This window comes from Hylobates moloch, unplaced genomic scaffold (genome assembly GCF_009828535.3).
Source record: "Hylobates moloch isolate HMO894 unplaced genomic scaffold, HMol_V3 SCAFFOLD_1, whole genome shotgun sequence".
NCBI classification, from domain to species: domain Eukaryota; kingdom Metazoa; phylum Chordata; class Mammalia; order Primates; family Hylobatidae; genus Hylobates; species Hylobates moloch.
Window position 1 is genome coordinate 210,324,519 of NW_026652276.1, and position 27,816 is coordinate 210,352,334.

Sequence of the window (27,816 nt, forward strand, 5' to 3'; positions counted from 1 at the left end):
AGAATGGCTTTAAAACACTTTTTATAGGGCGGTTAGGGTGTGGAAGAATCACTCCCTTGCTGAGTGGGTTTGACAGTGGTGAATTTCTTTATTTTCTACTTCCCAGATCGCTCTGCTTAAGATTCTGCTGGCTGCAGCTCCCACCTCCAAGGCTAAGACAGACTCTATCAATATCCTGGCAGATGTCCTACCTGAGGAGATGCCGTGAGTGCTTCAACGGGGGCAGCTGCTGGATACTAGCTGTCTTGTCTGCAGGCTCTCTCTAGTCCCCACTCACCTTGTTAACACAGAGATTGTCTCCAAAGAGATCTCCCTGTCTCTGCCCACCAGTACCCCCTTTCCCCTACAGGGCTTTCTGCTTGGCTCTTTTTAGCTCAGAACTCTGGATCTGGAGGGTGACACCAGTGCCAGCGACTGGCTGCCCAGGTATTTGGGTGAACATTGCCAAGGGATGAGCTTGCCAAGAGAGAGACAGAAACAAAGAGATCAGTGGAGCATTTCTTCAGACAGGCTCATAAGTGGGAACTCTGGAGGTTTCCCTGGCACAGAAGTTCAAGTTTCCCAAGTTCTGGCTCTCTTGTGTATATTGTATCAGATCCAAATACCTGGATCCCTACAGGGCTCCCTTTAAGGCCACTCTCTATGCTAATACCTTCTCTCCCCATTGTAGCATCACTGTTCTCCAGAGCATGAAGCTGGGCATCGATGTGAACAGGCACAAGGAGATTATTGTAAAGAGTATCTCCACCCTGCTTCTGCTACTCCTCAAACACTTCAAACTCAACCATATCTACCAGGTGAGCAGCTAGGAGCACTTCTCCACAGGTCTTAGGTGTTTGCCAGGCCATATCTCTCAAAGGAAGGATGCAAAGGCCCTTTTAGTCCTGATGAGCATCTTTCAGCCTTTTCTTTGTCCTCCCTCAGGGAATCCAGCCACCCATTGCATGAGCTTGAGGTAGGGTTATGGAGTGGGAACTGTCCTAGAAAGGTGCGGATGTCTGTGTCCCTTGTAAGTTATCCCAGGGTTGTGGGTAGGAATCTCTAGCTTCTCAGGAATATGCCCAGCCAGTTTTTAAACAATGCAAGAGAGAATGTAAGCATTTCACAAAAATGGGGGGGAAGTATGTTGACCATAGTTTTCTATATGTGAAGCACTTTTCCAACATTTGAGATATAATTCTGAGAATAAGGCACAGTTCTGGCTCTTCAGGGCCTTGAAATCTTATAAAGGATACAGACATATAAGTAGCCAATTATAGAGAGATAAGTGCACTGACACTGATAAGCACTGGTTGCTATGGAAACACCTAATCCAGCTTGAGGTGGAGAAGAAATGACTTCTAACCTGAGTCCTAAAAAAACAGATGTTAGCCAGGATATGGGAATTGTTAGGGAAGGAGGACAGGAGGCATTTCAAGCAGAAAAGCTAATATGCAAAAGTCCAGAGGCGGAAGAGAGAGAGCAAAGTACCTTTAAAAACCGTAATTAAATGTTGCTGGAGTTCTGCCTGGGTTGGGGAAAGATGGGCATGGTCTGGTGACACATGAAGCTGGGGGAATCAGCAAGGAGCAAATCATAATCTATATGCTAGCACACAATTACTGAGCACCTATCCTGTGCCCAGCACCCTGTTAAGCTTGTCTAGGCCCTCATTTAATTCTCTCCACCCTATGAAGTAGTCTTATTTAATACCTCTTTTATAGATACTGAAATCGAAGCTAAGAAAAGTTAAGAAGCTGCTTTCCCATAAAACATTGTTTGCCGTGCTAAGGAGTTTGGACTTGGTTTCATGGGCATTGCCAAGATATAGGGACAAGATGGGGACAGCAAATGGATGCTCCTGTCTGTGAGGAGACCATAGGGAAAGGAGGAATGCTTCTAATTTTTGCTCAGAGGCTCTACCCCATTCTCCTCCTAAGAAGTCAGAATCAAGCTTGCTGGTAGAAGAGCATGTCCTCAGAGTACAGAGAGGCTTCTGCAGGGTCTATGTCCATGGCCCTATCAACCAGGGTATTTTTCCACTTTCATACATTCAAAGACATCTTTGGGTATGTTTGGTTGCCCTGAGTGCTCCCACTTTTGCCAGTGTTTGCTGAGCAGCAGGGCTGGGAGGAGTAGGGGTAGGTAGGAGATAGTGTTTCTAGTGGAAAGAGAACAGAGAACTGTGGATGTGTGTTTACTTCTGCTTTTCTTAGTGGGAAGTATGTGGATTCACAGCCAGACAGGTGGATGGCTTGATGGGCCATGCCAGTGTGTGTCAGTGAATCCTGAAGGGCCACCGGCACATCTCAAACTGAAGAAAGTTTTTCATCAGATGATACTGGATATGTGTTGGCTCTTTTGTCTGGGGCTTTGGAAAATACCCTGGATTTTACAAATAAAATAAATAACCTTCCAGGGAGAAAATATTGAACAGAAGAGGGAAGTGGTCTTGGCATAAACTCACTCCACTGCTCTAACTACATACCCAGGGCCATTAGGCAGCTTAGCTTGCTGCTTGGCTACTTGTTGGTGATCAGAGAGCTGAGGATTTAAAACACCATAGTTTTCTGCTTTCTCAACCCCATTTCTATACTAGAATACTAGGTTCTGGATCTGGAGATAAACTGTGTTTGACACTCCTTAGTGTATCATGGGTAACATAACACCCATGACACTGCTCTTATGGCCACCTGTCCCACTAGGTTGTCCTATATACAAACCACATCTGGATTTGGGAGAGCAGAATGGAGTCTCCACATTCTGGTATTAAGCCTATCAAAGACACCTTAGACTTCTCAATGCAGTATCTGTTGGCTGAAGTGCTCTTGTTCATTCATTCATTAAAATATTTACTAACATTCTTTCCCCCCTTCCCCCATACTCCAAGCGGCCAGTATACTTACTGATATTCTAAATACTAAGGATAATATGGTATACCAGACATACTGGAGCTGGAGCCCAGTGGTCCATTTGGTTACTATGTGCTGTCACCATCCTGACTGGGTGATGCCAGAAGTTGCCAAGAGTAAGCTGCAGCTGTCCCTGCTATATCAATTACAGCTGAAACATTATGAGCCAGAGGTTGGGCATGGAAAACAACTCCCTCAGGGAGCCTTCCTTTCCTGTTGGGCTTAGGAACAAATCTCACAGCAATTCTTTCTATGCATTGGAGTGGGATTTTATTTTCTGGCTTCTTTGTTTTGTGCTTGTGACGTATACTGCAGATGATCCCCCTCCATGTAGGATGGGCTGGCTGAAGATGATTCTTCCCATTTCCCAGACAGGAAGACTGATAAGACAAGTGGATAGTAGATATTCTCAGGAATCGATATTAGATTTGTACTTCCCCTCTTTTTTTCAAACATAGTTTCCATTCTCCTCCAAATAAGCAGCCCTTTCTGCTTTGATTTTTAATTCAGTTTGAATATGTATCGCAACATTTGGTATTTGCCAACTGCATCCCCTTGATCCTGAAGTTCTTCAATCAAAATATCTTGTCATACATCACTGCCAAAAACAGGTATGAACTCTGGACAGGTTTATTTCAAGGGGCTATTTTGGGGTGGTTGAGAAAATTACATCATCTCGGAGCCTTTCAGTTTTCCTGGTGTCCCTAGTCCCTCCTGTCTTAGAGCTGTCACTGTTAAATTTAATTTCCTTGAAGTGTTAGCTGATGGAGTGTATAGTTTACCTTCTTTAGGGAAGTATTTGTATTTTAATAGTTTTAAACACTGAAAAATGTCATGACTTAAAGAAATGAAGTGGCAATGATGAATTTTTAGCTCTGTGTCAGGTGGATCCAGGGGTTGTTTTTTGTGAAACAACCTGCTTGTCTGGCCAGGCCTTATTTTAGTATAAATCATAAGTTGGAGCAATTGGAACAGTTATGCTGTTTCATAAACTGTAATGCATACAAAATTTGTAACTGAAGGTACATAATAGAATTTACTGAGGTACATCAATTTGTAGTTTAAAAAAATAAGGTATTTCGCATTCATTATTTAATCTCCTCAGCAATGCTAAGAGTTGTTATAAGTTTTATTCTCATTTTTCCAATTAGGAAACAAATTCAGAGATATTAACAAAATTAACATGCTGGTGAGACCCCTTAAGTAAGCATCAGAGACAGGATCAGAACACAGGCTTCCCTGTGAATACAAATTGCTTTCCATTCCTCCAGCCAAGCAGGGACTTGGGGATTACAGAGTAGATCCTTGTTCCTTACTATTCTACTTTCACGAGAACTGGAAATATGTTAATCAGTAGAGTTTACCAGAGGCAAAATTCCTAAAGTAGAAGTAAGAGGGCTAATCTCATACTTGGGGTGACTAGAGATATTGCCACACTAGTCTGTCAGTACTGCCTGAAATTCCACCATGGAGTGGAATTGGAGGATGGGTTTTTCCTAACAATATGGAGACCTGTGCACTGACCCCTTTAAAATTGGCACTTCAGTTGTGCTACTTGAGTTACCAGGGAAAATGAAAGTACAGGTCAACCTGTGTCAGGGCCACAACTGCATACAGGCACCTCCGTGTATCAGTCAACACTCTTGGTTGCTTACATGTAGCTTAACACACACACACACACACCTATGGAGCCTGAAGTCATGAGACCTGGATTCATGACCTGGATCTGCTACTTGCTAGTTATGTAATCTCAAGCAAGACACTGTTTCTCTGAACCACAGTATTTTCATCTTTAAAATAAGAATACCTTTTCTGACTATATCATAGAACTTTTATAAGCATTAGTTAATATTAGTATGTGTAAGATTGCTTTAAACACTTTCCCTTGGGGGTAAGCATTGGAGGATGGGTTTTTCCTAACAATATGGAGACCTGTGCACTGACCCCTTTAAAATTGGCACTTCAGTTGTGCTACTTGAGTTACCAGGGAAAATGAAAGTACAGGTCAGCCTGTGTCAGGGCCACAACTGCATACAGGCACCTCCGTGTATCAGTCAACACTCTTGGTTAAAAGTAACCAAAACTAGCTGGACTAGACTCATGCAGAATAGTGACTTTGTCAGAATGAAATGACATGTGTCATCCTGAGGAACCTAGGACAGCAATGCAGCTCTGGACCTCAGGGTTGGCCTGTAGTGTGGGGAGCCCAGAAAGCCTTTCACTTGTATCTGTAAGACACCAGGCCTCTGTATTTCCACTCCAGTTTCCTCTCTCACTGACAAATTTATCAGTCTGCGTTGTTTGCTTCTCAGGCCGCATAGTGAAATATGTCTATATGAGCTAAACATGCCCCACCTCAGAGACTGAATTGACTCTCCAATCCCTATTCCAGATTCCCTGGGTTAGAGGTTCACCCCTAGATCAACTGTGGCTAGGGGAGTGATATACAGAAACTGAATGTTCCTTCTGCACCCATGGACCTAGAATGGGCGGTACAGACAATTCAATAGATGTCCATTTGATTCAGTTTGAAGTTGGAAGAGTGGTAGCAACAGGCTACAACCTTTTGCTAAGGTTGGCCTGAACAAGATGATCCTCTTAGGCACCACCTGTAAGTTTTACTTTTGAATGATCTCTGAGAACTTGGAGATCACAGCTCATTATTGCAGAATTTCCTCATGGCTCTTACAATCTAGATGTTCTAGATACTTGTAAATTAATTTTATGCCCCCTTAGGCTAGATTTCAATTCACTAAGAGAATGGAACAAATCCATCTTTGATTTCCCACCCCCATTTCCTGGTCGCCGGCACCTACTTTGCCATAGGGCTTCAGCAGTGGGAGGTGGGTGGATAGGTGGATGAGCCAGCCAAGAATGTTCATCCTAATGGAGCAGTACAGAACTGGCAACCCTGGGAAAATCCAATAGAGTGAATCAAGATGATGAACAACATTACCGGTAGTTTGACACTGCCCTTTCCCAAGCTGACCCTTCTCCTCTCCTACCCTGGTCCCCCAGGTTATCTTTGTCTGAGTTTCTTGGACAAAGGTAAACATTTCTGGCCAAATAAATTGTTGCCTTTTACTTGTATAGAAGTTTTGACTTTTAAAATGTAGAGACAGGTTCATTATAGCAGTGTGAACTCGTCGTCGTCAAAGCCACTGCTTTGCCAACATCCTTTATCCATTTCCAGCTGCACTGGTTCAGATAGGTTGGTGTTCAAAACCTCATGGAACGTCAGAACCAGAAGGAGCATTAGAGATTAGCTAGTCCAGATTCTGTATTGTGTCAATGAAGAAGGGAGAAGAGGAAAGAGAGAGCTGTCATTTATTTTGTAACTATGTCCTTGTCATAACGCAATGCCTTATTTACCCTCCTAACTCATGCCTGCTTCCCTGGGCTCACCACAGAGCTGTAGCTTGCAGTCCCCCACTGCCAGCTATTACCATTCTTGAGTTACTAGATTAGCCTTTCTATAGGAAGCTGCCCCTGTCTCAAGCTTCCTTTAGGAGTGGCTTCTGTAATCATTCCCCAGAGCTCCCAGCTTTCAGAAAGATCTGGTGAGAGACACAGGAGGATCATTTCATCCTCACATCCTCAGATTGTTATCCAGTGGGATGGGTTTGGGCAGTGTCTGTGGGAGCAGTTATATTCACACATACAGTTAAATGCAGAAACACAAATGCACTCAAGTTTACGTATTCCTTTAAAGAAGCGAGGAGTGCTAAGAAAAGAGGCTGTCTTTCTGCTTTCTTTTGTATCTACCAGATGGGGGCCAGCCTCAAAGAACTCACTGGTTCCTCTCATGACAGGAAAGGAGACGAGCTAGAGTTGCCTGGCACCAGAGCCCTCAGTTTCAGCTGAGGTCACTAAGCAATTTGGGAAATGGATAGGGGCTGCTGGAGAGAAATAACTCCTGCCCTTTTCATATACAGCCAATTCCTGCTGTTGCCATTTACCTAAAGCCTGTCCTTATCTCTGCATCTTACAGCATCTCAGTCCTGGATTATCCTTGCTGTACCATCCAGGATTTGCCGGAGCTTACTACTGAAAGTCTGGTAAGCAGATGGGGATTTGGTAGCCTTTGAAATTGCTAGGTGGCACAGGTTGGCATTTGCTCTTTCATTTCTTCTCCAACCCCTTAATGCCCTGGTTTGAGAGTCTCAGATCAATGAAGGTATATTGGCAAGAGCACAGATGCAGCAGGGGTTTAGAGTTGCTGACCCAGTTGAGAAAGATCTGGAAAAGCTTAGCATAGCATTTTTCAGAAAGGAGGAAACAGCCAGTGAAAAACACTAAGGAGGAGAGGGAATTTAGAAACATAATGGGACTGAAATTGAGTGTGAATATCTATGCTAAATGCAGGAGAATCTCTTCTGGTCTAGCACAAATAATTATCTGTCTTCTTTCCGCTGTGCTACAGGGAGTTCACTTCTTATTTTCATATAGGTTATAAAACCTAGCAATGTGTACTTGAGAAAATACTTTTTCTAAGTCTTTTGGAGGCAAAAGTCTATATAGCCACAAAAGGATAGCCCAGAAAGTTTCTCATCTTGAAAACAGCTCTAGGCAAATCAGAAAAGTCACTCACAGTTATTCTCAATTCCATGAAACTGACTGAACAACAGCCATACTGAAGATGAGGTATCTACCTCATCATGTATTGCCACAGCTCCTTAGATATGCCACAATCCATACCTCCAGTCTGTTGCATTGTAATTATGCATTTGTGTCTGTTTGTTAATTTGACTGTAGAATGCTTGAAGGAAGAGACAGTATCATCATTTTTATATCCTTAGAGTCTAGCACTTTGTCTGGTACATTGAAGAGCTCAATAAATGTCAAATGATTGAATCATGGCACGCACCAATGATTACTACAACCCTTTGTCCTCCAGTTGTAATTCCTGCAAAATGTTGAGTCAGAAAAGTATATTATGCAAAAATAGAATGACAATCTCTGTGGTACAGGTTTTATAGAACCATGGGATTCTTGGCTGGAGGGGACTTAAGAGCCATTTGATCCAACTACCTTATTTCAAAGATGAGAAACCTGAAGGCCCAGTGAATGAAGTGATTTGTCATGGTTTACTCCTCATAGGTGACAGAGCCTGAATTAGACATGAGTCAAAAGACCCATGTCCTGAGACACCAACCTAGCACCCTTTTTTTACCACTGGGATAGAGAGATTCCCTGGTCTTATTTAGATGTGGCCTCAGCAGCCAAAGAAGTTGGAAGCTTTTTATTCCTACAGAGATGTAATAAATTGTCCAACCCTCTTTATGTTATTTATGATGCTATTCAGTCTTTTTTCAAATTTTTTATTTAAAAAAAAATTTTTTTTACCCACACTACACAGATGTAGCTATTCAATTGTTAAAACAACTCTGTGAGGTTAGTATTACTATTTTATAGATGGAGAAGTTAAATAGCTACCAGTTGAAAGTGGAAGTTGGGGTAGAGAGACATGCATCCTCTGCCATTCAGAGTTGGAATGAAGAATACATTTTCCACAGAAACAGTGGTACACAGTAGCATTAAAATTCTGCTATTAGTATGGCATTTCAGAAGATGAAGTCAACTTTTATGGCCTGGATTTATTTCTTCCTATAATGTGTTATTTTCAATGCCAACCCCATTGGTTCATATATAGGAATTGATAGGAACCACACTTTCACATCTCTCCCAATTGACCTTTGGAATATGTGCATAAAATTACTGAAATGAAGTGAACATAATAATTTATTATGTTTTCTAAGAAAACTTTAGTATTATCCAGAGTGAAAGCATGTATTTATTCTTCCTAAAAAATAGTCATGCTAAGTATTTTACTCCTTTCTGTGAAGCAATAGTGGCACCTGGTGGTTTCGTTTAGTAACCACAGACTTTTTGTTTTGCTTGAATTTTGAATGAGCCCAGTCATGGGCTGCAGTAACTAGTGAGTCTATTCCACATAGGTCCTCAGTATGGTTTATCTAAACTGGTGACTTCTATGCTCAGAAAAAGACTAATGTTCATATGAGTAAGATATATCTCTTTTTTTCAGGCTTAACAAATTGCAAGCACAGAAAATGTACTGGCTATTTGAATATATAGAATTTTCTTTTCTTTCTTTTTTTTTTTTTTTTTTGAGACAGAGTCTTGTTCTGTCACCCAGGCTGGAATGCAGTGGTGCGATCTCAGCTCACTGAAACCTCTGCCTCCTGAGTCCAAGTGATTTTCCTGCCTCAGCCTTCTGAGTAGCGGGGACTACTGGCACATGCCGCCATGTCCAGCTAATTTTTGTATTTTTAGTAGAGACAGGCTTTCATCATGTGGGCCAGGCTGGTCTCGAAATCCTGGCCTCAGATGATCAACCTGCCTCAGCCTCCCAAAGTGCTGGGATTATAGGCGTGAGCCACCACGAATGGCTATAGGATTTTCTTTAAGTAACTTTTGAAGTTTTTTTCCTGATATTAAAACAAATATATGTATTGAAGAAAACTGGAGAAACAGAAAAGTATGAGGAAGAAAAATACTCTTATGCCACCTACATATAGCCACTGTTAATATTTTGCTGCAATTATATATATATTCACTCATATATAAACACATTAACAAAACTAAGACTTTATACATAGATGTTTCATTTGACAGCAAAATTTAAATGTTCACAATATCATTTTATTAAACATTCTAGAGGACAACTTTTTTCTTTCTTTTTTGAAGACAGGGTCTTGCTTTGTCACCCAGGCTGAAGTGAAGTGCACTCGGCCTGAAGCACGGCCCATCACAGCCTCAAGCTCCTGGGCTGAAGTGATCCTCCCACCTTAGCCTCCCAAGTAGCTGGGTGTAGCTGGGACCACAGACATGCCACCATGCCAGGCTAATTTTTGTATTTTTTGTAGAGACGGGGTCTTTGTGTTGCCCAAGCTGATCTTGAACTCCTGGGCTCAAGCAATCCGCCCTCCTTGGCCTCCCAAATTGCTGGGATTACAGGTGTCAGCCACCACGCCCAGCTGAGGACATAATTTTAATTATTTATTTATTTTTTATTTTTATTTATTTATTTTTTTTGAGATGGAGTCTTGCTCTGTCAGCCAGGCTGGAGTGCAGTGGCGCCATCTTGGCTCACTGCAACCTCTGCCTCCCGGGTTCAAGCGATTCTTCTGCCTCAGCCTTCCGAGTAGCTGGGATTACAGGCACAGGCCACCACACCTGGCTAATTTTTTGTATTTTTAGTAGAGACGGTGTTGTACTGTGTTAGCCAGGATGGTCTCAATTTCCTGACCTCGTGATCCGCCCACCTTAGCCTCCCAAAGTGCTGGGATTACAGGCGTGAGCCACTGCATGCAGCCCAGGACATAATTTTTAATAGTTACACATAATATTCCATTATTTAGTTTCAAAAAAGATTCTTCTCTGCTGTTAACATTTATTTATGTTTTCCTTGTGTGACTCCAAAACAAACATCCTTGCATGCGAATCTTTTATTTTATTTTTATTTTTTGAGACAGGGTCTCGAAGTTGCTCAGGCTGGAGTGCAGTGGTGTGATCACAGCTCACTGCAGTCTTGACCTCCCAGGGTCAAATGATCCTTCCACCTCAGTCACCCAAGCAGCTAGGACTACAGGCACATGCCACTATGCTTGGCTAATTTTTAAATTAAAAAAAAAATTTTTTTAGAGCTAAAATCTCCCTAGAGACAGAATCTCCCTATTTTGCCCAGACTGGTCTCAAATTCTTGGGCTCAGTGATCCTCCTGCCTTGGCCTCTCAAAGTGCTAGGATTACAGGTGTGAGCCACAATGCCCCAGCTACACATGAATCTTTGATTATTTCCTTTAGATTCCTAGAAGTGGAATTATTGGGCTGAAGTAGTCTTTTTTTTTGAGACAGTCGCCCAGACTGGAGTGCAGTGGCACAATCTCTGCTCACCGCAGCCTCCACCTCCCAGGTTCAAGCGATTCTCCTGCCTCAACCTCCCAAGTAGCTGGGATTACGGGTGGGTGCCATTACTGCCCAGCTAATTTTTGTATTTTTTAGTGGAAGCAGAGTTTCACCATGTTGGCCAGGCTGGTCTTGAATTCCTGACCACAAATGATCCACCTGCCTCGGCCTCCCAAAGTGCTGGGATTATGGGCCTGAGCCACCACTGGGCTGAGGTAGTCTTGATTTATATTTTTTCAGTTTTCTGAATTTGAATTCAACTTTATTTGAAACTCTAAACAGCATGATGAACATGAAATAAAGGTAGAGCTAATGGCATATTAATTTCTGAAGTATTCCCATTTTGTCAGAATAATTAGCTTTAGATAGGCCATCCTCACCAATATACTGAATAGTTTCCCCTCCCACCTGGTACAGGAAGTTTAAAAATTTGTGTATCTCCAAATGTCGGTATTCATATTCAATCCACTAAGCTAGGAAAAAATTGAAATAAAATTCCAAACTTAAATGAAGGATGGTGAACGTATGATTATGTGGAAGTTAAGTGTGGTCTTTGAAAAGAGGTTGCTGGAGAAGGCAGTGGATGTGGGCTCAGCATGTATTTTGCAATGCTTAGCATCTGAATGGTTGTTGAGAGCAGTGGTATGAAATGTAGGCTGTGCAAGGACATACTTTGGGGGATGGAAAATATTAAATCTTTTATATGTATTATATTGATATCTTTTTTACTTTCTGTACTTATGTGTACATTCCTACAATGTTATTTAAAACTATGCATTTATGAGTAAACATACATGTATTTCAGAGATATACTGTAAATATACCATGAGGTATATATCCACTTTCCATGAGGTATTTATGCAAAGGAAGGATCATGGATAAAATTTTTTTAGCATTGTATCAATTTTCCTGTTGGTCACTATTTCTATAATGGGTTCTTAGGGAGATTAGAATCTCCAGGATGATTTTTCAAACCCACATACCCAGGTATGTTAGTGCCCCTTACTGGGGCACTTGTAGTTTGTTAAAGTTTCCCAAACAATCTTGAAACTTTTTTTCTCCTTCCTCCTTATCCACTTATTTCACTTGAGAACCATTACTCTCTTTTAAGCTATCCAGATCTATGTCCTTAATCTAGCAGTAATTTATCAAAAACCCATATGTTAAGAGAATTATTCTATAATGGTGTTGGTAAAGAAAATCTAAAATAGAAAAAAAATACCGACAATCGATTGGCTAATGAGGTGGGTGATGCCAGATGCAAGACTGCTGGGCCTACCACAGGAGCAAGAGAGAAGCCATGCATCCCATCTCAAGGCATCTGTGAGGCCACGTAGGCACCATGAGCAAAGCTCACCCTCCCGAGTTGAAAAAATTTATAGACAAGAAGTTATCATTGAAATTAAATGGTGGCAGACATGTCCAAGGAATATTGTGGGGATTTGATACCTTTATGAATCTTGTGATAGATGAGTGTGTGGAGATGGCAACCAGTGGGCAACAGAACAATATTGGAATGGTGGTAATACGAAGAAATAGTATCATCATGTTAGAAACCTTGGAACGAGTATAAATAATGGCTGTTCAGCAGAGAAATTCCATGTCCCCTCTCCAAAGAGCCTGTTTTACTATGATGTAAAAATTAGGTCATGTACATTTTTTTATATCGGACTTTTTATATTAAAAACTTTTTGTTAGGCCGGGCACAGTGGCTCACGCCTATAATCCTAGCACTTTGGGAGGCCAAGGCAGGTGGATCACCTGAGGTCAGGAGTTCAAGACCAGCCTGGCCAACGTGGTGAAACCCCATTTCTACTAAAAATGCAAAAATTAGCTGGGTGTGGTGGCGGGCACCTGTAATCCCAGCTACTTGGGAGACTGAGGCAGGAGAATTGCTTGAACCTGGGAGGGAGAGGTTGCAGTGAGTGGAGACTGTGCCATTGCACTCCTGGGCAACAGGAGGAAAACTCTCTCAAAAAAAAAAAAAAAAAAATTGCTAGATAAACTTTTGTAATAGTCAAAAAAAAGAAAATCTGAAATAAAAATAGGATTTCATTTTGTTATGTGAACCATAATAGAGAAATGAATCAAAAGAATCATTTATCAAATAGTAGTTATTCCCATGAATTTGAAATCAGTTAAGTATTAAGACCTAGCAATTTCTTTTTCTTTTTCTTTTTTTTTTTGAGAAGGAGTCTCACCCTGTCACCCAGGCTAGAGTACAGTGGTGAGATCTTGGCTCACTGCAACCTATCCTCTGGGCTCAAGTGATCCTCCCACCTCAGCCTCCTGAGTAGCTGGGACTAGAGGCACATGTCACCACGCCTGGCTAAGTTTTTATATTTTTTGTAGAGACAAGGTCTTACTATATTGCCCAGGCAATTTTTAAATTTTTTGTAGAAACAAAGTGTCACTATGTTGCCCAGGCTTGTTTCAAATCCCTGGTCTCAAGCAATCCTCCTGCCTTGACCTCCCGAAGTACTGGGATTACAGGTGTGAGCCACCATGCCTGGCCAGCATAAGTTTTTGTAATAGTTTCAAATAAATGCAGGGCTAACATGGCATGGAAAGCCTGAAGCAAAAAGCAGAGAAATAGACTAGTTGGTAGCATGGAAAAGACAAACAAACCTGGCTTTGCCACTTACAACTATAAGGGATCTTGAGCAGATTTCCTGTAGGCTATAGAAATTTCATCTATAAAAGAAGGAAGGTTGGGTCATTAGATAAGCATGTGACTTTCCTTGGACTATAAAATTCCCCTAGATTCATTATAAAATAACCAAGCTAATATTAATAATTTTGATTTATCAGTGCAGAACTCATTTGTCACATAGGGACTTCAGTAAGCTGTTGAGGAGGTTTGAGATATAGTATTAGATCTCACCCTTAGTAGCCCTTCTTTAAAGGTTCAATCTGATCATAGGCTGACTAGATTCAGTCAAATGCTCCCATTTAAAGCAGGAAACCTCACTGTTTTTTGTTTTTGTTTTTCCTGGAAACAATTATTTTCTTCTGGTTTGAAGTACGAATTATGGTAGGACCAAAGAATGTGCTTTTCCACCATTGAGTCTTTAAGTAGCTCAGAAAGCAGGGGATCCAACTAAATTTCCTCTGCATTGCCTTCTGTGTGCAGGATTCCAGAAGTGCAGCTAGAAGGTGAACAGTAAACAAAGAGTCTTCTAATTGACTGAATACTGGTGATTGGGTGCTTATCATGTGACCTTGGGCAAGCCCCTTCCCCTTTCTGGGCCCCAGCTTTTGTTTCTGTGGATGACAGAATTGGGACTAGAGCAACTACATTCCTTCTGGTGCTCACATTCTAACCAATATGATTTCCTCAATCCGAAAGGAAGAAATGCTTCATTCTTCCCTTAGTTATCTGAATTAATTATCTACATAATTGGCATAGCCTAGATTTTATTTGGCTTGGCTCACTCAGCTGGGTTATGGATGGATCTTTGAGAATAGAGCCCTCATAGTGCCTTGGAGATACTCTGAAAGGGTAGGATGTAGTCCTTGAACTGAATCTTTAGACCTAAGGCATACTGCAAACAAATACTCGTGAGAGTAGGTCGTGGGTGTGTTGTTTTTTTTTTTTTTTAACTTTAGTTGATACAAAGGAAGTAAAGGTCTTGCTAGTATGAAGTACCAGGAACAAGAGAATGTGACTGTGGGCTGCTGTTCACAAATTTTATATCTCCTCATAGAGGTTTCCATCTTAATATGCTGAGTCTTGCAAAAAAAAATAATAATAGAGAAAGGTGACCTGCCTTAAATGAACATAAACATGAAGAAAAAACTCTCAAGTTTGGCAAATATGAACAGGTACCTGTGGAACTGAAGGCCTGCTGGGAAAAAAGTTATCTGTTTGGTTGGAACAAGGCACAGGCTGGAGCAGTGCTTCAGGTAGAGCCTGCTGCAAACAAGGGAGACAGAACAAGCTAGGGTTTGGTGGCCATCCTGAGAGAGCCACTGACCAGTGTGTGTGCTTTCAGTGCCAGCTCCTGGCAGCATCTGATGTGAGAAGTGGGGCTAGTTACAGTTGTCTGGGGAAGCAGTATCAGAAGGAAAAGAGAGTTGGCACATGCCTATAGTCCCAGCTACTTGGGAAGCTGAAGTGGGAGGATGGTGAGTTTGAGCCCAGCCCAGGCAAAATAGTAAAACCCGGCCAGGTGCGGTGGCTCACGCCTGTAGTGCCAGCACTTTGGGAGGCTGAGGTGGGCAGATCACCTGAGGGTCTGCAGTTTGAGACCAGCCTTTCCAACATAGTGAAACCCTGTCGGTACTAAAAATAGAAAAATTAGCTGGGCATGGTGGCATGTGCCTGTAATCCCAGCTACTTGGGAGGCTGATGCAGGAGAATAGCTTGAACCTGGGAGGCAGAGGTTGCAGTGAGCCAAGATAGCGCCACTGCACTCCAGCCTGGGCAACAGAGCGAGACTCTGACTCAAAAAAAAAAAAAAAAAAATAGTGAGACCCTGTCTCAAAAAAAAAAAAAAAAAAAAAAGAAGAAGAAGAAAGGAGAGCAAGGCCATGGGCAGCTGAGACTATCTTCAAAGAGGGAACTTGGGTTCCTTTCCTGGAATTCTTGAGACTGAGCCCTAAGGAAAAGGCAGCAGCCACAGACAGCTGACCCTCACTCAAAACTTCACTTTTTTTTTTTTAGACGGAGTCTCACTCTGTCGCCAGGCTGGAGTGCAGTGGTGAAATCTTGGCTCACTGCAACCTCTGCCTCCTGGGTTCAAGCGATTCTCCTGTCTCAGCCTCCCGAGAAGCTGGGACTATAGGTGCACGCCACCATGCCCTGCAAATTTTTGTATTTTTAGTAGAGATGGGGTTTCACCATGTTGACCAGGATGGTCTCTATCTGACCTTGTGATCCGCCCGCCTCGGCCTCTCAAAGTGCTGGGATTACAAGCATTAGCCACTGTGCCCAGCCCAAAACTTCACTTTTAAAACTTTACTTGGTAGGGCACAGTGGCTCACGCCTGTAATCCCAGCACTTTGGGAGGCCGAGGTGGGTGGATCACTTGAGGCCAGGAGTTCGAGACCAGCCTGGCCAACATGGTGAAACCCCATCTCTCCTAATACAAAGATTAGCTGGGCGTGGTAGTGCACATCTGTAATTCCAGCTATTCAGGAGGCTGAGGCACGAGAATCACTTGAACCGGGTGGTGGAGGTTGTAGTGAGCTGAGGTGGTGCCACTGCACTCCAGCCTGAACGACACAGCAAGAGTCAGACTCAAAACAAACAAACAAACAAAACTTTACTTGATTAATCACCAGTCCATTTATTTTTGAGATTTAAATATAGACCCTCCCACAGAGAATCTCTGCTAGGGAAGTTAGCAAAGTTGTTTGGATTATAGTCACACATCCCAAATGTCAAATGTTATAATTCTAAGATTATTCATTGTGAGGCCAGGTGCGGTGGCTCACGCCTGTAATCCCAGCACTTTGGGAGGCCAAGGCGGGCAGATCGTGAGGTCAGGAGATCGAGACCATCCTGGCTAACACGGTGAAACCCCGTCTCTACTAAAAATACAAAAAATTAGCCAGGCATGGTGGCGGGCGCCTGTAGTCACAGCTACTGGGGAGGCTGAGGCGGGAGAATGGCGTGAACCCGGGAGGCGGAGCTTGCAATGAGCTGAGATCGTGCCACTGCACTCCATTCTGGGCAAAAGAGCGAGACTCCATCTCAAAAAAAAGAAAGATTATTCATTGCAGCATTGTTTGTAATAATGAAAAATTGGGGGCCAGGCACGTGATAGCTCACGCCTGTAATCCCACCACTTTGGGAGGCCAAGGCAGGTGGATCACTTGAGGCCAGGAGTTCAAGACCAGCCTGGCCAACATGGAGAAACTCCATCTCTACTAAAAATACAAAAATTAGCTGAGCGTGGTGGCCTTTGCCTGTAATCCCGGCTACTTGGGAGGTTGAGACATGAGAACTGCTTGAACCCAGAAAGTGGAGTTTGCAGTGAGCCAAGATTGCTCCACTGCACTCCAGCCTGGGCAACAGAGCTAGACTCTGTCTCAGAAAAAAAAAAAAAAAAAATGGCCAGGCCCAGTAGTAGCTCACGCCTGTAATCCCAACACTTTGGGAGACCGAGGCAGGCAGATCACCTGAGGTCAGGAGTTCAAGACCAGCCTGGCCAACATGGTGAAACCCCATCTCTACTAAAAATAGAAAAATTAACTGGGCGTGGTGGCAGGCGTCTGTAGTCCCAGCTACTCGGGAGGCTGAAGCAAGAGAATCGCTTGAACCCGGGAAGCAGAGGTTGCGGTGAGCCGAGATGGCACCACTGCACTCCAGCCTGGGTGACAGCGTCAGACTCCATCTCAGAAAAAGAAAAATTGAAAGATTGGCAATAACCTAAATGCCCACTAATATAGGGCCAACTGGTTAAATAAATTATGGTACATACTTGCAATACAATATTAGGTAACCATTAAAAAGAACGAGGCAGTTCTTTTCAACTGGAGAAAGTCCACGTAAATCACGGAATTATAGAATGCTCAGAGCTGAAGTGATCTTAAAGATTAGCTAGTTCAACCTCCTACAGGAAACAAGGAAAATGATTTACCTAAGATCATACAGTCAGGGATGAGGCCATAATCCAAGTATTCTGGTATCTATTCCAATGCTGCTTCTGCAAGGGGATGCCTTCTCTCCCATATTATTCTTTGAAATACTGAGGAATGCAAGGCTTTTTATGCCTCTACCGTATTGAAAATCAGGATGAAGGAAGCTCACAGTAGAAATACACTTACTTATCATATATGTTTTGTGTTTCCCTTGCGTCTTAAAAATTTGAAAGTCTGGTCGGGCGCGGTGGCTCATGCCTATAATCCCAGCACTTTGGGAGGCCAAGGCAGGCGGATCACCTGAGGTTAGGAGTTCGAGACCAGCCTGACCAACATGGAGAAACCCCATCTCTACCAAAAATACAAAATTAGCTAGGCATGGCGGTGCATTCCTATAATCCCAGCTACTCAGGAGACTGAGGCAGGAGAATCGCTTAAACCTGGGAGGCAGAGGTTGCAGTGAGCCGAGATCACCCCATTGCACTCTAGTCTGGGCAACAAAAGCAAAACTCTGTCTCAAAAAAAAAAAAAAAAAAAAAGTAAAAGTCTGCCTGTCTCTATTAATCACACAAGATATAACATCTGTAGAACTTGGTCTATTTGGGGCAAGCCAGACTAGTTGATGCACTAGAGTAGAAAGTCCCATAGAAGTTGTCCTTAGAAGCAGACAGATGGTTCTCCTGGGACGATATTGAACATTTACTATAGGATGGAGAATATTATTTATAAATAATATTTCTTTTTTTTTTTTTGAGATGAAGTTTCTCTCTGTTGCCCAGGCTGGAGTGCAATGGTGCAGTCTCGGCTCACTGCAACCTCTGCCTCCTGGGTTCAAGTGATTCTCCTGCCTCAGCATCCCAAGTAGCTGGGATTACAGGCGCCTGCCACCACGCCCAGCTAATTTTTTAAATTTTTTTAGTAGAAATGGAGTTTCGCCATGTTGGCCAAGCTGGTCTCGAACTCCTGGACTCGGTGATCTGCCTGCCTTGGCCTCCCAAAGTGCTGGGATTACCAGTGTGAGCTACCATACCTGGCCTATAAATAATATTTCTAAATGAGAAATTTCCCTGAAACTTTTTGGCTCTTGGTATTAGGTATTAGGAAAGCCTAATACCCTCAAAAACCTCGGATGTTCATTCCACATTAGATATATGCCTATCTTGCTTCAAATTAATTTGAGGGAGGAGGAGGTAATTTTCCATTCACCAGACAGCAGCTCACTTCTACATGTCGTCTACTCCTACATTCTCCTATCACATTGTAGATGTGAGGAATTTCCAAGATGTTAGTTTGGCTGTCATGTGTGCTCATTGATTTATATAGCTTCTGACACCAGTATGTATTTGCAAGCCCCAAATTCACATAAGGACTCATATTTTTATTTCTGAAAAATGTTTCTATGAGTAGATACCTGCTTTTAATCTGACATCCATCTGTTGTCTCTGGTTAGGTGTTCACAAACTATCAAGAAATATATAAGAAAAATATCTGATTAGAATAAACTATCTGCCATTTTTCCTTCCATGCTGAAGAATTAAGCATCTGACTGTAATATGGTTTGATAAAGAAGGGTGGAGGTTGATAAAAAAAAAAAAATTCAACCATAGTTGATATCAGATCTATCCAACATAGTTTAAAATCTACCAGAATTAGACCTAATCCTAACAATTACAAACATGGTTTATATAAGCACAAAGTACCTGTATATGGGGGTAAAATTCTCTCAGCTCTTTTCTGATCCTAGAGCAATGAGCTACACAAGAAAACTTGCCTGAATCAGGTTCCTGTGCTCATGTATCATCTTTCTAACCAACACATGCTGTAGGTAGAGTCTTCCAGGATTGGCAGCTGAGGGGGTTTTCAAACCGTGGGCTTTGGAGACTTCAGTGTGTTAAGAAAAGGAAGGTGAGGAGGTATTATTTCATACAGGAAGGCCTCACCTAAACTGACCAACACTGACTTCCAGGCTTCTGTGGGAATTAAAGCCTTGTAGGTATCAAGATAATGATGGATGTTTCCTACTATAGGAAGCTGGAGACAACAGCCAGTTCTGCTGGAGGAACCTCTTTTCCTGCATCAACCTCCTGAGGCTGCTCAATAAACTGACCAAATGGAAACATTCCCGGACGATGGTGAGTGTGATTTTACATCATGGAGTTGTCCATCTGACTGAATTTTTAAAAGATCGCTAGTAAATATTTGTGTGCTCCCTGGTTTGTGATCTCCTTATATAGACACTGAATGCTACATAAGATTTAGCACCTCATAATTCTGGGCACTTATTCTATATTAGATGATTACTTATCAGTCCATTTCTTTTCAGGAGGCTAAATCTCAAACCCTCCCTCAGGGCAACTCTAGCAGGGAAGCTAGCAATGTTGTTTGGATTACACACATTCCCAAATGATGCAAGTGCAAGGTTTATCATTGCAACATTGTTTATAATAATGAAAGCTTGGCTGGGTGCCGTGGCTCATGCCTGTAATCCCAGCACTTTGGGAAGCCAAGGCGGGCAGATAACAAGGTCAGGAGTTCAAGACCAGCCTGACCAACATGGTGAAACCCCATCTCTACTAAAAATACAAAAATTAGCCGGGAATGGTGGCAGGCACCTGTAATCCCGGCTACTCGGGAGGCTGAGGCAGGAGAATCGCTTGAACCTGGGAGGCAGAGGTTTCAGTGAGCCGAGATCGTGCCACTGCACTCCAGCCTGGGCGACAGAGGAGACTCCGTCTCAAAAAATTAATAATAATGAAAGCCTGTAAACAAGCTAAATGCTCATTAAGCAGGACCAACTGGTTAAATAAATGATGGTATGTCCTTATAATAGAATATTATGCAATCATTAAAAAGAATGAGCAGCCGGGCTCAGTGGTGCGTGCCTGTAATCCCAGCACTTTGGGAGGCTGAGGCAAAAGGATTGCTTGAGCCCAGGAGTTTGAGACCAGCCTGGGCAACATGATAAGACCCCATCTCTATTAAAAAAAGTAAAAGAATGAGGCAGTTCTGTACTGATATGGAATGATTTTCAAGATATATTCAATTAAAAAAACCAGGTATAGAACAGTGTGGCAGGATATGTAGTTGGCTACCATTTGTGATAAAAAACAAAAGTAGGCTGGGTGTGGTGGCCCACGCTTGTAATCTCAGCACTTCGGAAGGCCAAGGTGGGAGAATCACTTGAGGTCAGGAGTTTGAGACCAGCCTGACCAACATGATGAAACCCCATCTCTACTAAAAATTAGCTGGGTGTGGTGGCGGGCGCCTCTACTCAGGAGAGGCTGAGGCAGGAGAATCACTTGAACCCAGGAGGTGGAGGTTGCAGTGAACCGAGATTGCACCACTGCACTCCAGCCTGGGTGACAGAGTAAGACTCCATCTTAAAAACAAAACAAAACGAAAAAATAAAAGTAATGTATGCGTACATAGAATTATCTCCAGAAAATAAACAAAAAAACTGTGACAGTGAAAATGCTATGTGTGGCTGACAAAATTTTCTTTTCACTTTATACTGTATGCTTTGAATATTGAAAACTTTGAACAATAAAATATGAATGGAATAGTTCTCTCTCTCTCTCTCTCTCTCTCTCTATATATATATATATATATATATTTTTTTTTTTTTTTTGAGATGGAGTCTTGCTCTGTCACCCAGGCTGTAGTGCAGTGGCATGATCTCAGCTCACTGCAAACTCCGCCTCCTGGGTTCAAGCAATTCATGTGCCTCAGCCTCCTTAGTAGCTGGGATTACAGGCCCATGCCACCATGCCTGGCTAATTTTTGTATTTTTAGTAGAGATGGGGTTTCATCATGTTGGCCAGGGTGGTCTCAAACTCCTGACCTTAGGTGATCCACTGGTTTCGGCCTCCCAAAGTGCTGGGATTACAGACATGAGCCACCGCGCCCAGCCCCCCTCTATATTCTTGAAGATTAAATCTAAGTAGAGCCTGGACCATAGATTCCTGAAAGCTCCCCAGGGATTTCTGAGGCTAGCTAGGTTTGGTTTAATTTGCCTGTAAACTGGAAATTCCAAGAAACGTTAGATCTTTACCCCACCCCTCTTTCAATGAACAGATGCTGGTAGTGTTTAAATCAGCACCAATCTTAAAGCGGGCCCTCAAGGTCAAACAGGCCATGCTGCAACTTTATGTCCTAAAGCTGCTAAAGATACAGACCAAGTACCTGGGGCGCCAATGGAGGAAAAGCAACATGAAAACCATGTCAGCCATTTACCAGAAAGTGCGTCACCGCATGAACGATGACTGGGCTTACGGGAATGGTGAGTCTTCCCAAAGCTCTTGACTTCCTGGAGTTTCCTGGGGTTTAGACAAAACTAGATAAATATTTATCACTCCTCTTTGGCATGAATTGTTACATATTTTAGACGAAAAAATATGTGATTATAGGTCAGGCGTTGATACACCACACTTTAAGGTTATGCCTCAAATTCTAATATGTACCCTTATCCTATGTAAACTATGAAAATCCGTTTTATAAAACAAGTAAATTGAGAGATAATTGCCTTTCCAAAACATTCTTTTAAATGACAGCTTTCTCCAAAAGATTTAAATTAAAACAACTTTTTATTATTACAAAGCAGTTAGAAAAAAAGATAGAAAATACAAGTAAACAAACATTTTACTGTATTATATTTATGCCATATTTGTACTATGCAGAAATTGCCACCATTAACATCTTATTGTATATTCCTCCAGATCTTTTTCTATATATATATGTATGCATATTTTATTAAAATGAAAGCAAGTTATGTATGCTATTTTGTAATTTTCTCTTTTAACATTATCTCTACCTTTTCATGTCACTACATTTTCATTTCATCTAATAAAGTTCATATTCACAATTTTCTAGTTGTCCCAAAATGTTCTTTATAGCTATTTTTCCAAGTCAGAATCCATTCCAGGTCCACAGGTTGCATCCAGTTGTTATATATATGTTAATTATTTTTGTTTTCTGTTTTTTGTTTGTTTGTTTGTTTTGAGAGGGTCGCTCTGTCACCCAGGCTGGAAAGCAGTGACATGATAATGGCTCACTGCAGCCTCGACTTCCTGGGCTCAAGCGATCCTCCCAGCTGCCAAGTAGCTGGGACTACAGATGCATACCACCACCACACCCGGCTAATTTTTTAAATTTTTTTGTAGAGATGGAGTCTCTCCCTGTGTTGCCCAGGCTGGTCTTGAACTCCTGCCCTGGCCTCCCAAAGTGCTGGGATTACAGGTGTAAAGCCACCATGCTTGGCCTCTAGCAGTCTCCCCACCCCCACCATTAATGCTAACTAATTGAAGAACTAGGCCAGTTGTCCTGCAAAATACTCACATTCTGGATTTGTCTGTTTTCTTCTTTGTGGTGTTATCTACTTTATTCCTCTATCTATGGTATTACCTGTAAACTTGAAGTTAAATCTAAAGGTTTGATGAATTCAATTTAAACCTTTTTGGCTGCAGTATGTCCTAGGTAATCTTGGGAACTGTACATTGCCTCACATCAGAAGGCAAGATATTTGGTTGAACTACCAGAACTTGTAAGATTGATTAGAGTTTGGAAAAATTTATTTTGGAGAGCTTTTTTTGTTGTTTTGTATTTGACCATTATTTCCATAATTGTATTTGAGAATTTTTGGTAATGACTTGTCTTTGCTGGGTTTGTAACCTGCTTGAATTTTAAAGGATGATGCAGTAAAGAGTTCAGAGAACTCTACTTACCTGTCAGGGAAAATACCATGATCATGAAGGTGGTTTTCCCAAGACAAGGTTTATCCATTTTACTCCAGATATGCTGACCCCTGCTATTCCCCAAATGTGGGAAACTCAACTGCATAATTTGTGGTAGTGAGGGACTGTCTTTTCACTAAAAAAGGGTTTAGAGAACTAAAGGAAACATATGATAGGCACATAACAAGCCAGGATGCAACTTCTGCTATAAGACATAAAGCACAATTATCTATTAAATTCTTGTAAATTTTTAAAACACAAAAATGTTTTATCCTGCAAATGGCACATCTGTTGTTGCTGCCATTATGAGCCCAAACTCACACTACACTTCCTTATGATAAACCCTTGCATGTAGGACTTGAGAGATCTGGGAGATTTGTATCTTTAGCCCTGAAATAAGTGTCTAAGTGAATAGAAGCAAAACAGATTATCTGTTTTCTGTTTTTACCTTCATTGAAGCTGTCACCTCATCATCTTAAAATAAGCTGACATACAGATTTATCATGTGCTGGAGGAGATTCCAGGGAATCAGGAAAGTCTTTGGTAATTGGTCCATTCTGATTCTCCATGTTATACCCCTCTTGCCCCTTCCTATTCCTTGAGAGCTGGCTATTCCATTCAGATGGGACACTCATCCCCTAAGGAAAGCTACATAAAAGGAATTTAATTACCCTTTTGGGAAACATAATACATATAACTAGTAATACATAAAGCTAATAAGAAAGTGAAATAATGAAAAGGAAATACAATAGAAGAAGTCCACCTCCCTCTGGGCCCTCATTTCCTTTCTCATAGGTAACTACTATTACCAGTTTCTACACTACCCTTCCAAAGATAATTTCTGCATATACATGTGGGCATATGTGTATTTCTTAAACCTAAGTGTCAGCATGCTGTATACTAACTTCATACATTGCTCTTTACAAAAAAAAAAAAATTTCTGAGCAGTTCCATTTTTGGAATCCCATAGACCATGCTCTGTGGTAAGAGGAGCAGTGTCTTGCATTATATGTCTTTTTCTTCCACTCTTTCCAACACAGACATCGATGCCAGGCCATGGGACTTCCAAGCAGAAGAATGTACCTTGAGGGCCAACATTGAGGCTTTTAACAGCCGTCGGTATGACAGACCCCAGGACTCTGAATTTTCACCTGTGGATAACTGCTTGCAGAGTGTACTGGGGCAGAGGTTGGATCTACCTGAAGATTTCCACTACTCATATGAGCTCTGGCTCGAGAGAGAGGTGTTTTCACAGCCCATCTGTTGGGAGGAGCTGCTCCAGAATCACTGACTAAGTTCTTGTCAACAAGCATCAATAGATGGAGGTCAGCTCCAATAAATGGTGCTCTGCCTGCCTTGTCCATACAGGCTTTGTTACCAGTTCAGGGCTCTTCTAGGGGCTCTTGGGCCTAGAGACAGTACAAGGGTGGGATCTTGAATCACAACAAAATGATCAACTTGCCCTGGGGTCAGTTGGGTGCCCATTTGGCCTTGGAAATCTTTTGGTGGATCAATCCTAGACAAGCTCTTTGGTAGGACCTTTTCCTGCTTTAGTCTTGGCTAGAACCAGGCTAGATTTTGCTAGCTCTAAAACAGGAAATTTGTTATGGCATTTGACCCATGGCATTCATCACAGATAGTGGGAGGTACAAGTCATAAAATAGGGAGAAAGTTTTCTTCTTGCTCACCCTAGATTCCTAGGACTTATCAGAGATTTGGAAAAACCAACTTTGAAATTAAGTTTGCATTTTAAATTTCAAATTTAGACAGGCTCTTTCTAAAATCATTAGCTCTGAGATTATTTTACAGCACCTGCACCTTCTTTGTGAAGGATGATGATTTACTATTCCCTCAATACTGCATGTTATAGAAAAGCATGTTGTGTAAAGTGGTTTTTTCCCCATTCTGTAAGAGATCTATATTCAATGTGAAAATTATTTCCTTGTGTACTCTGTATAGGGCATGGAATGCTCTGCCATTTTTAAAGAGCCACAACCAATATGAAATAATCAGGTCCTCTCTAAGGATGTTTCATGTTTTTCTTAAATGACTCCAGTCTTAAAATGGCTGAGCATACTGCAGAAAATTATCCTTTTCATCTAATTCATTTTTTAAATGACAAGTTAACTACAGGAGGCTTTATTTATTCAGATGGTATGTCCACTTGTGTTCATGATCAATATATTTTTCTAATTGAAAAGAACAGTAAAAGCATCACAGCTTACCATTTTTCTTTTTCTCCAATGTTGATTAATGATTTTTTTCCCTTTTATTGCTAGCAGTTTCAAAGTGTCATGTGGAGATTTAGCAATACTGTCTCTACCTAAAAGTATTGCACATTTCATTGAAAATATGAGTTGATGTACCAGCCTCTTTATATTTCTCTTTTACAGCAGAATCACATACTTCTCAAGATAAACAAGGTTTTTAAAAAAGTTTCTGATTTAGTTAGGATCTTTTTTTTTTTTTTTTTTTTTTTTTTGAGACAGAGTTTCGGTCTTGTTGCCCAAGCTGGAGTGCAATGGCATGATCTCGGCTCACTGCAACATCTGCCTCCCGGGTTCAAGCCATTCTCCTGCCTCAGCCTCCCAAGGAGCTGGGATTACAGGCATGCACCACCATGCCTGGCTAATTTTTTGTATTTTTAGTAGAAACAAGGTTTCACTGTTTTAGCCAGGCTGATCTCAACTCCTGACCTCAGGTGATCTGCCCGCCTTGGCCTCCCAGGGTGCTGGGATTACAGGCGTGAGCCACCATGCCCAGCTTCTTCAAGCTTTTTTACTATAAATGTTGCCCCCCTCCCCCAACTTAGGCACTACTGAATCTTTTTATGATGGCACCAGGTCACTTTATGCTGGGAGACCTAGTCAAAATTTGCTTATTTACTCTGCCCCTTGTCAACCACAATATCATCTGGAGGACATGAATAAAATACTTGACGTATCCAAAGGAGCTATACCAAAATCTAGTAAGTAAATTTTGGATTTTACCTCTATGTGCTTTAAAGTACCAGGATTTCTGTCTTTATGGATAGATCTTGGAGAATATAAGTAATGGATGAAACTTTTTAAAATAATTTGTAAATTTTACCTAAGTAGGACAGTAGTCTTTATTGCAATCAAAATAATTTACTGAGCACAAGTCCTGTAAATTAATCTATGGTCAGGCTAGTATGATTTTAATATGATTTGAGTAAAAAGATAATTTTCAAGGAAAGAGTAATCATCCATCAATTTATTTTAAAGCCAGATAGTATTCAACTTATGTCAAGAACAAAGAAATTGCCCTTTTAAAAGCATGTACATGAATGCTTTTTGAGGCACAGAAGTATGCTAAGCTTTAACATTTTGTATTTATTTACAACCCTTCTCTAAGGGAAGGTTACTTCTCAGTGCAGATGGAGAAACTGAAGCACTAAGGATAAATGATTAGTTTCCAGTCACATCATTTTTTCCACAGACTTGCTGGGACTAGCTTTCAGGTATTGACAGCCAGCCCCATATATTAAGGTAACCAGGTTGAATCTTCCAATTTGAGAACCTTGTATGGGTTGCAGTGAGCAGAGATCGTGCCACTGCACTCCAGCCTGGGCAACAAGAACGAAACTGCGTCTCAAAAACAAAGAAGGATATAACAAAGTTAATATATAAACCATGTATGTGGTTATGAATAAATTCAAATTCACCAGTCTCCAATGGTGATTACTTTTACTACATAGAAAAACATTTCAATGACTTATAGAGGATTTTTATTTGTGAATATTTCAGTAAAGTTTGTGTTGATTGTTGATAATACTGTTCATCTACTGAAGCACTTTAATAAAAATAAAATGAGCTGGAATTAGAAATCTGGTGTTTAAATTCTTCAACACAAGAGAACCTCAAAGTCAAATGTAGAAAGGAAGGATATAGGCCGGGCGCAGTGGCTCACACCTGTAATCCCAGCACTCTGGGAGGCTGAGGCGGGCAGATCACCTGAGGTCAGGAGTTCGAGATCAGCCTGACCAACATGGTGAAACCCCGTCTCTACTAAAAATACAAAATTAGCCGGGCGTGGTGGTGCATGCCTGTTATCCCAGCTACTGGGAGGCTGAGGCAGGAGAATCGCTTCAACCCAGGAGGCGGTGGTTGCAGTGAGCTGAGATCGTGCCACTGCACTCCAGCCTGGGCAACAAGAACAAAACTCCATCTCAAAAAGAAGGATATAATAAAGTTAATATATAAAATATTATTTTACCCCCAGAGTGTTCCCTGAGGATAGACCAATACAAGTAATAAGTCCAGATCTTAGTGACTTTTGACAAATGTTTCTTGTTCACGGGTCTGGGAGTCAGCCGCAGCTCTGCTCGACTCAGCTTGGCTTGCTTGGCTTGGCTCTGCTCCTCGTCTTCTTTCTCTGGCACTAGACTGATGGAATAGTCCCTACTGGGACGTACATTTTTTATAGTGAGCAGGAGCTAGAGACAAACCATACCATGCAAGCACATTCAAAGCTCTTGCTTGAATATGGTGTAAATCAAATTGTTCATATACCATTGACCAAAGCAAATCACATGGACAAGCCTAACATGAGACTGGAGAAGCATACTCTACCTACACAGTGGCAAACATGGGTGGTATAATACTCTCGTAGTAGAGAAAGTGAATTGGTCATGAATATCTGCTCCTATATTACACACAA

General features: G+C 41.7%; 2 protein-coding genes and 1 pseudogene across 2 annotated transcripts in view; all 3 read left to right on the forward strand.

Moving 5' to 3' along the window:
• Nucleotides 1-26,970, forward strand: part of STRIP2 (striatin interacting protein 2) — a 59,031-nt gene extending 32,061 nt beyond the window's left edge. The window contains exons 15-22 of the mRNA XM_058426642.1: nt 107-204; nt 671-797; nt 3,402-3,502; nt 6,883-6,949; nt 19,435-19,539; nt 21,482-21,686; nt 24,177-24,461; nt 25,949-26,970. Of these exons, the coding sequence (XP_058282625.1) occupies nt 107-204; nt 671-797; nt 3,402-3,502; nt 6,883-6,949; nt 19,435-19,539; nt 21,482-21,686; nt 24,177-24,427 (954 nt within the window). The 3' untranslated portion in view covers nt 24,428-24,461; nt 25,949-26,970. The remainder of the gene's footprint in view (nt 1-106; nt 205-670; nt 798-3,401; nt 3,503-6,882; nt 6,950-19,434; nt 19,540-21,481; nt 21,687-24,176; nt 24,462-25,948) is intronic.
• Nucleotides 12,162-12,392, forward strand: LOC116814349 (small nuclear ribonucleoprotein G-like). The gene has a single exon (XM_032761711.1). The coding sequence runs from the start codon at nt 12,162-12,164 to the stop codon at nt 12,390-12,392; it is 231 nt and encodes a 76-aa protein (XP_032617602.1).
• On the forward strand, nt 23,120-23,271 carry LOC116809994 (U1 spliceosomal RNA; annotated as a pseudogene).
• Nucleotides 26,971-27,816: the final 846 nt, after the last annotated feature.

Excerpts from the sequence above, each read along its gene's own strand:
- LOC116814349 (XM_032761711.1), top strand. The coding sequence starts at position 12,162 with ATGAGCAAAGCTCACCCTCCCGAGTTGAAAAAATTTATAGACAAGAAG.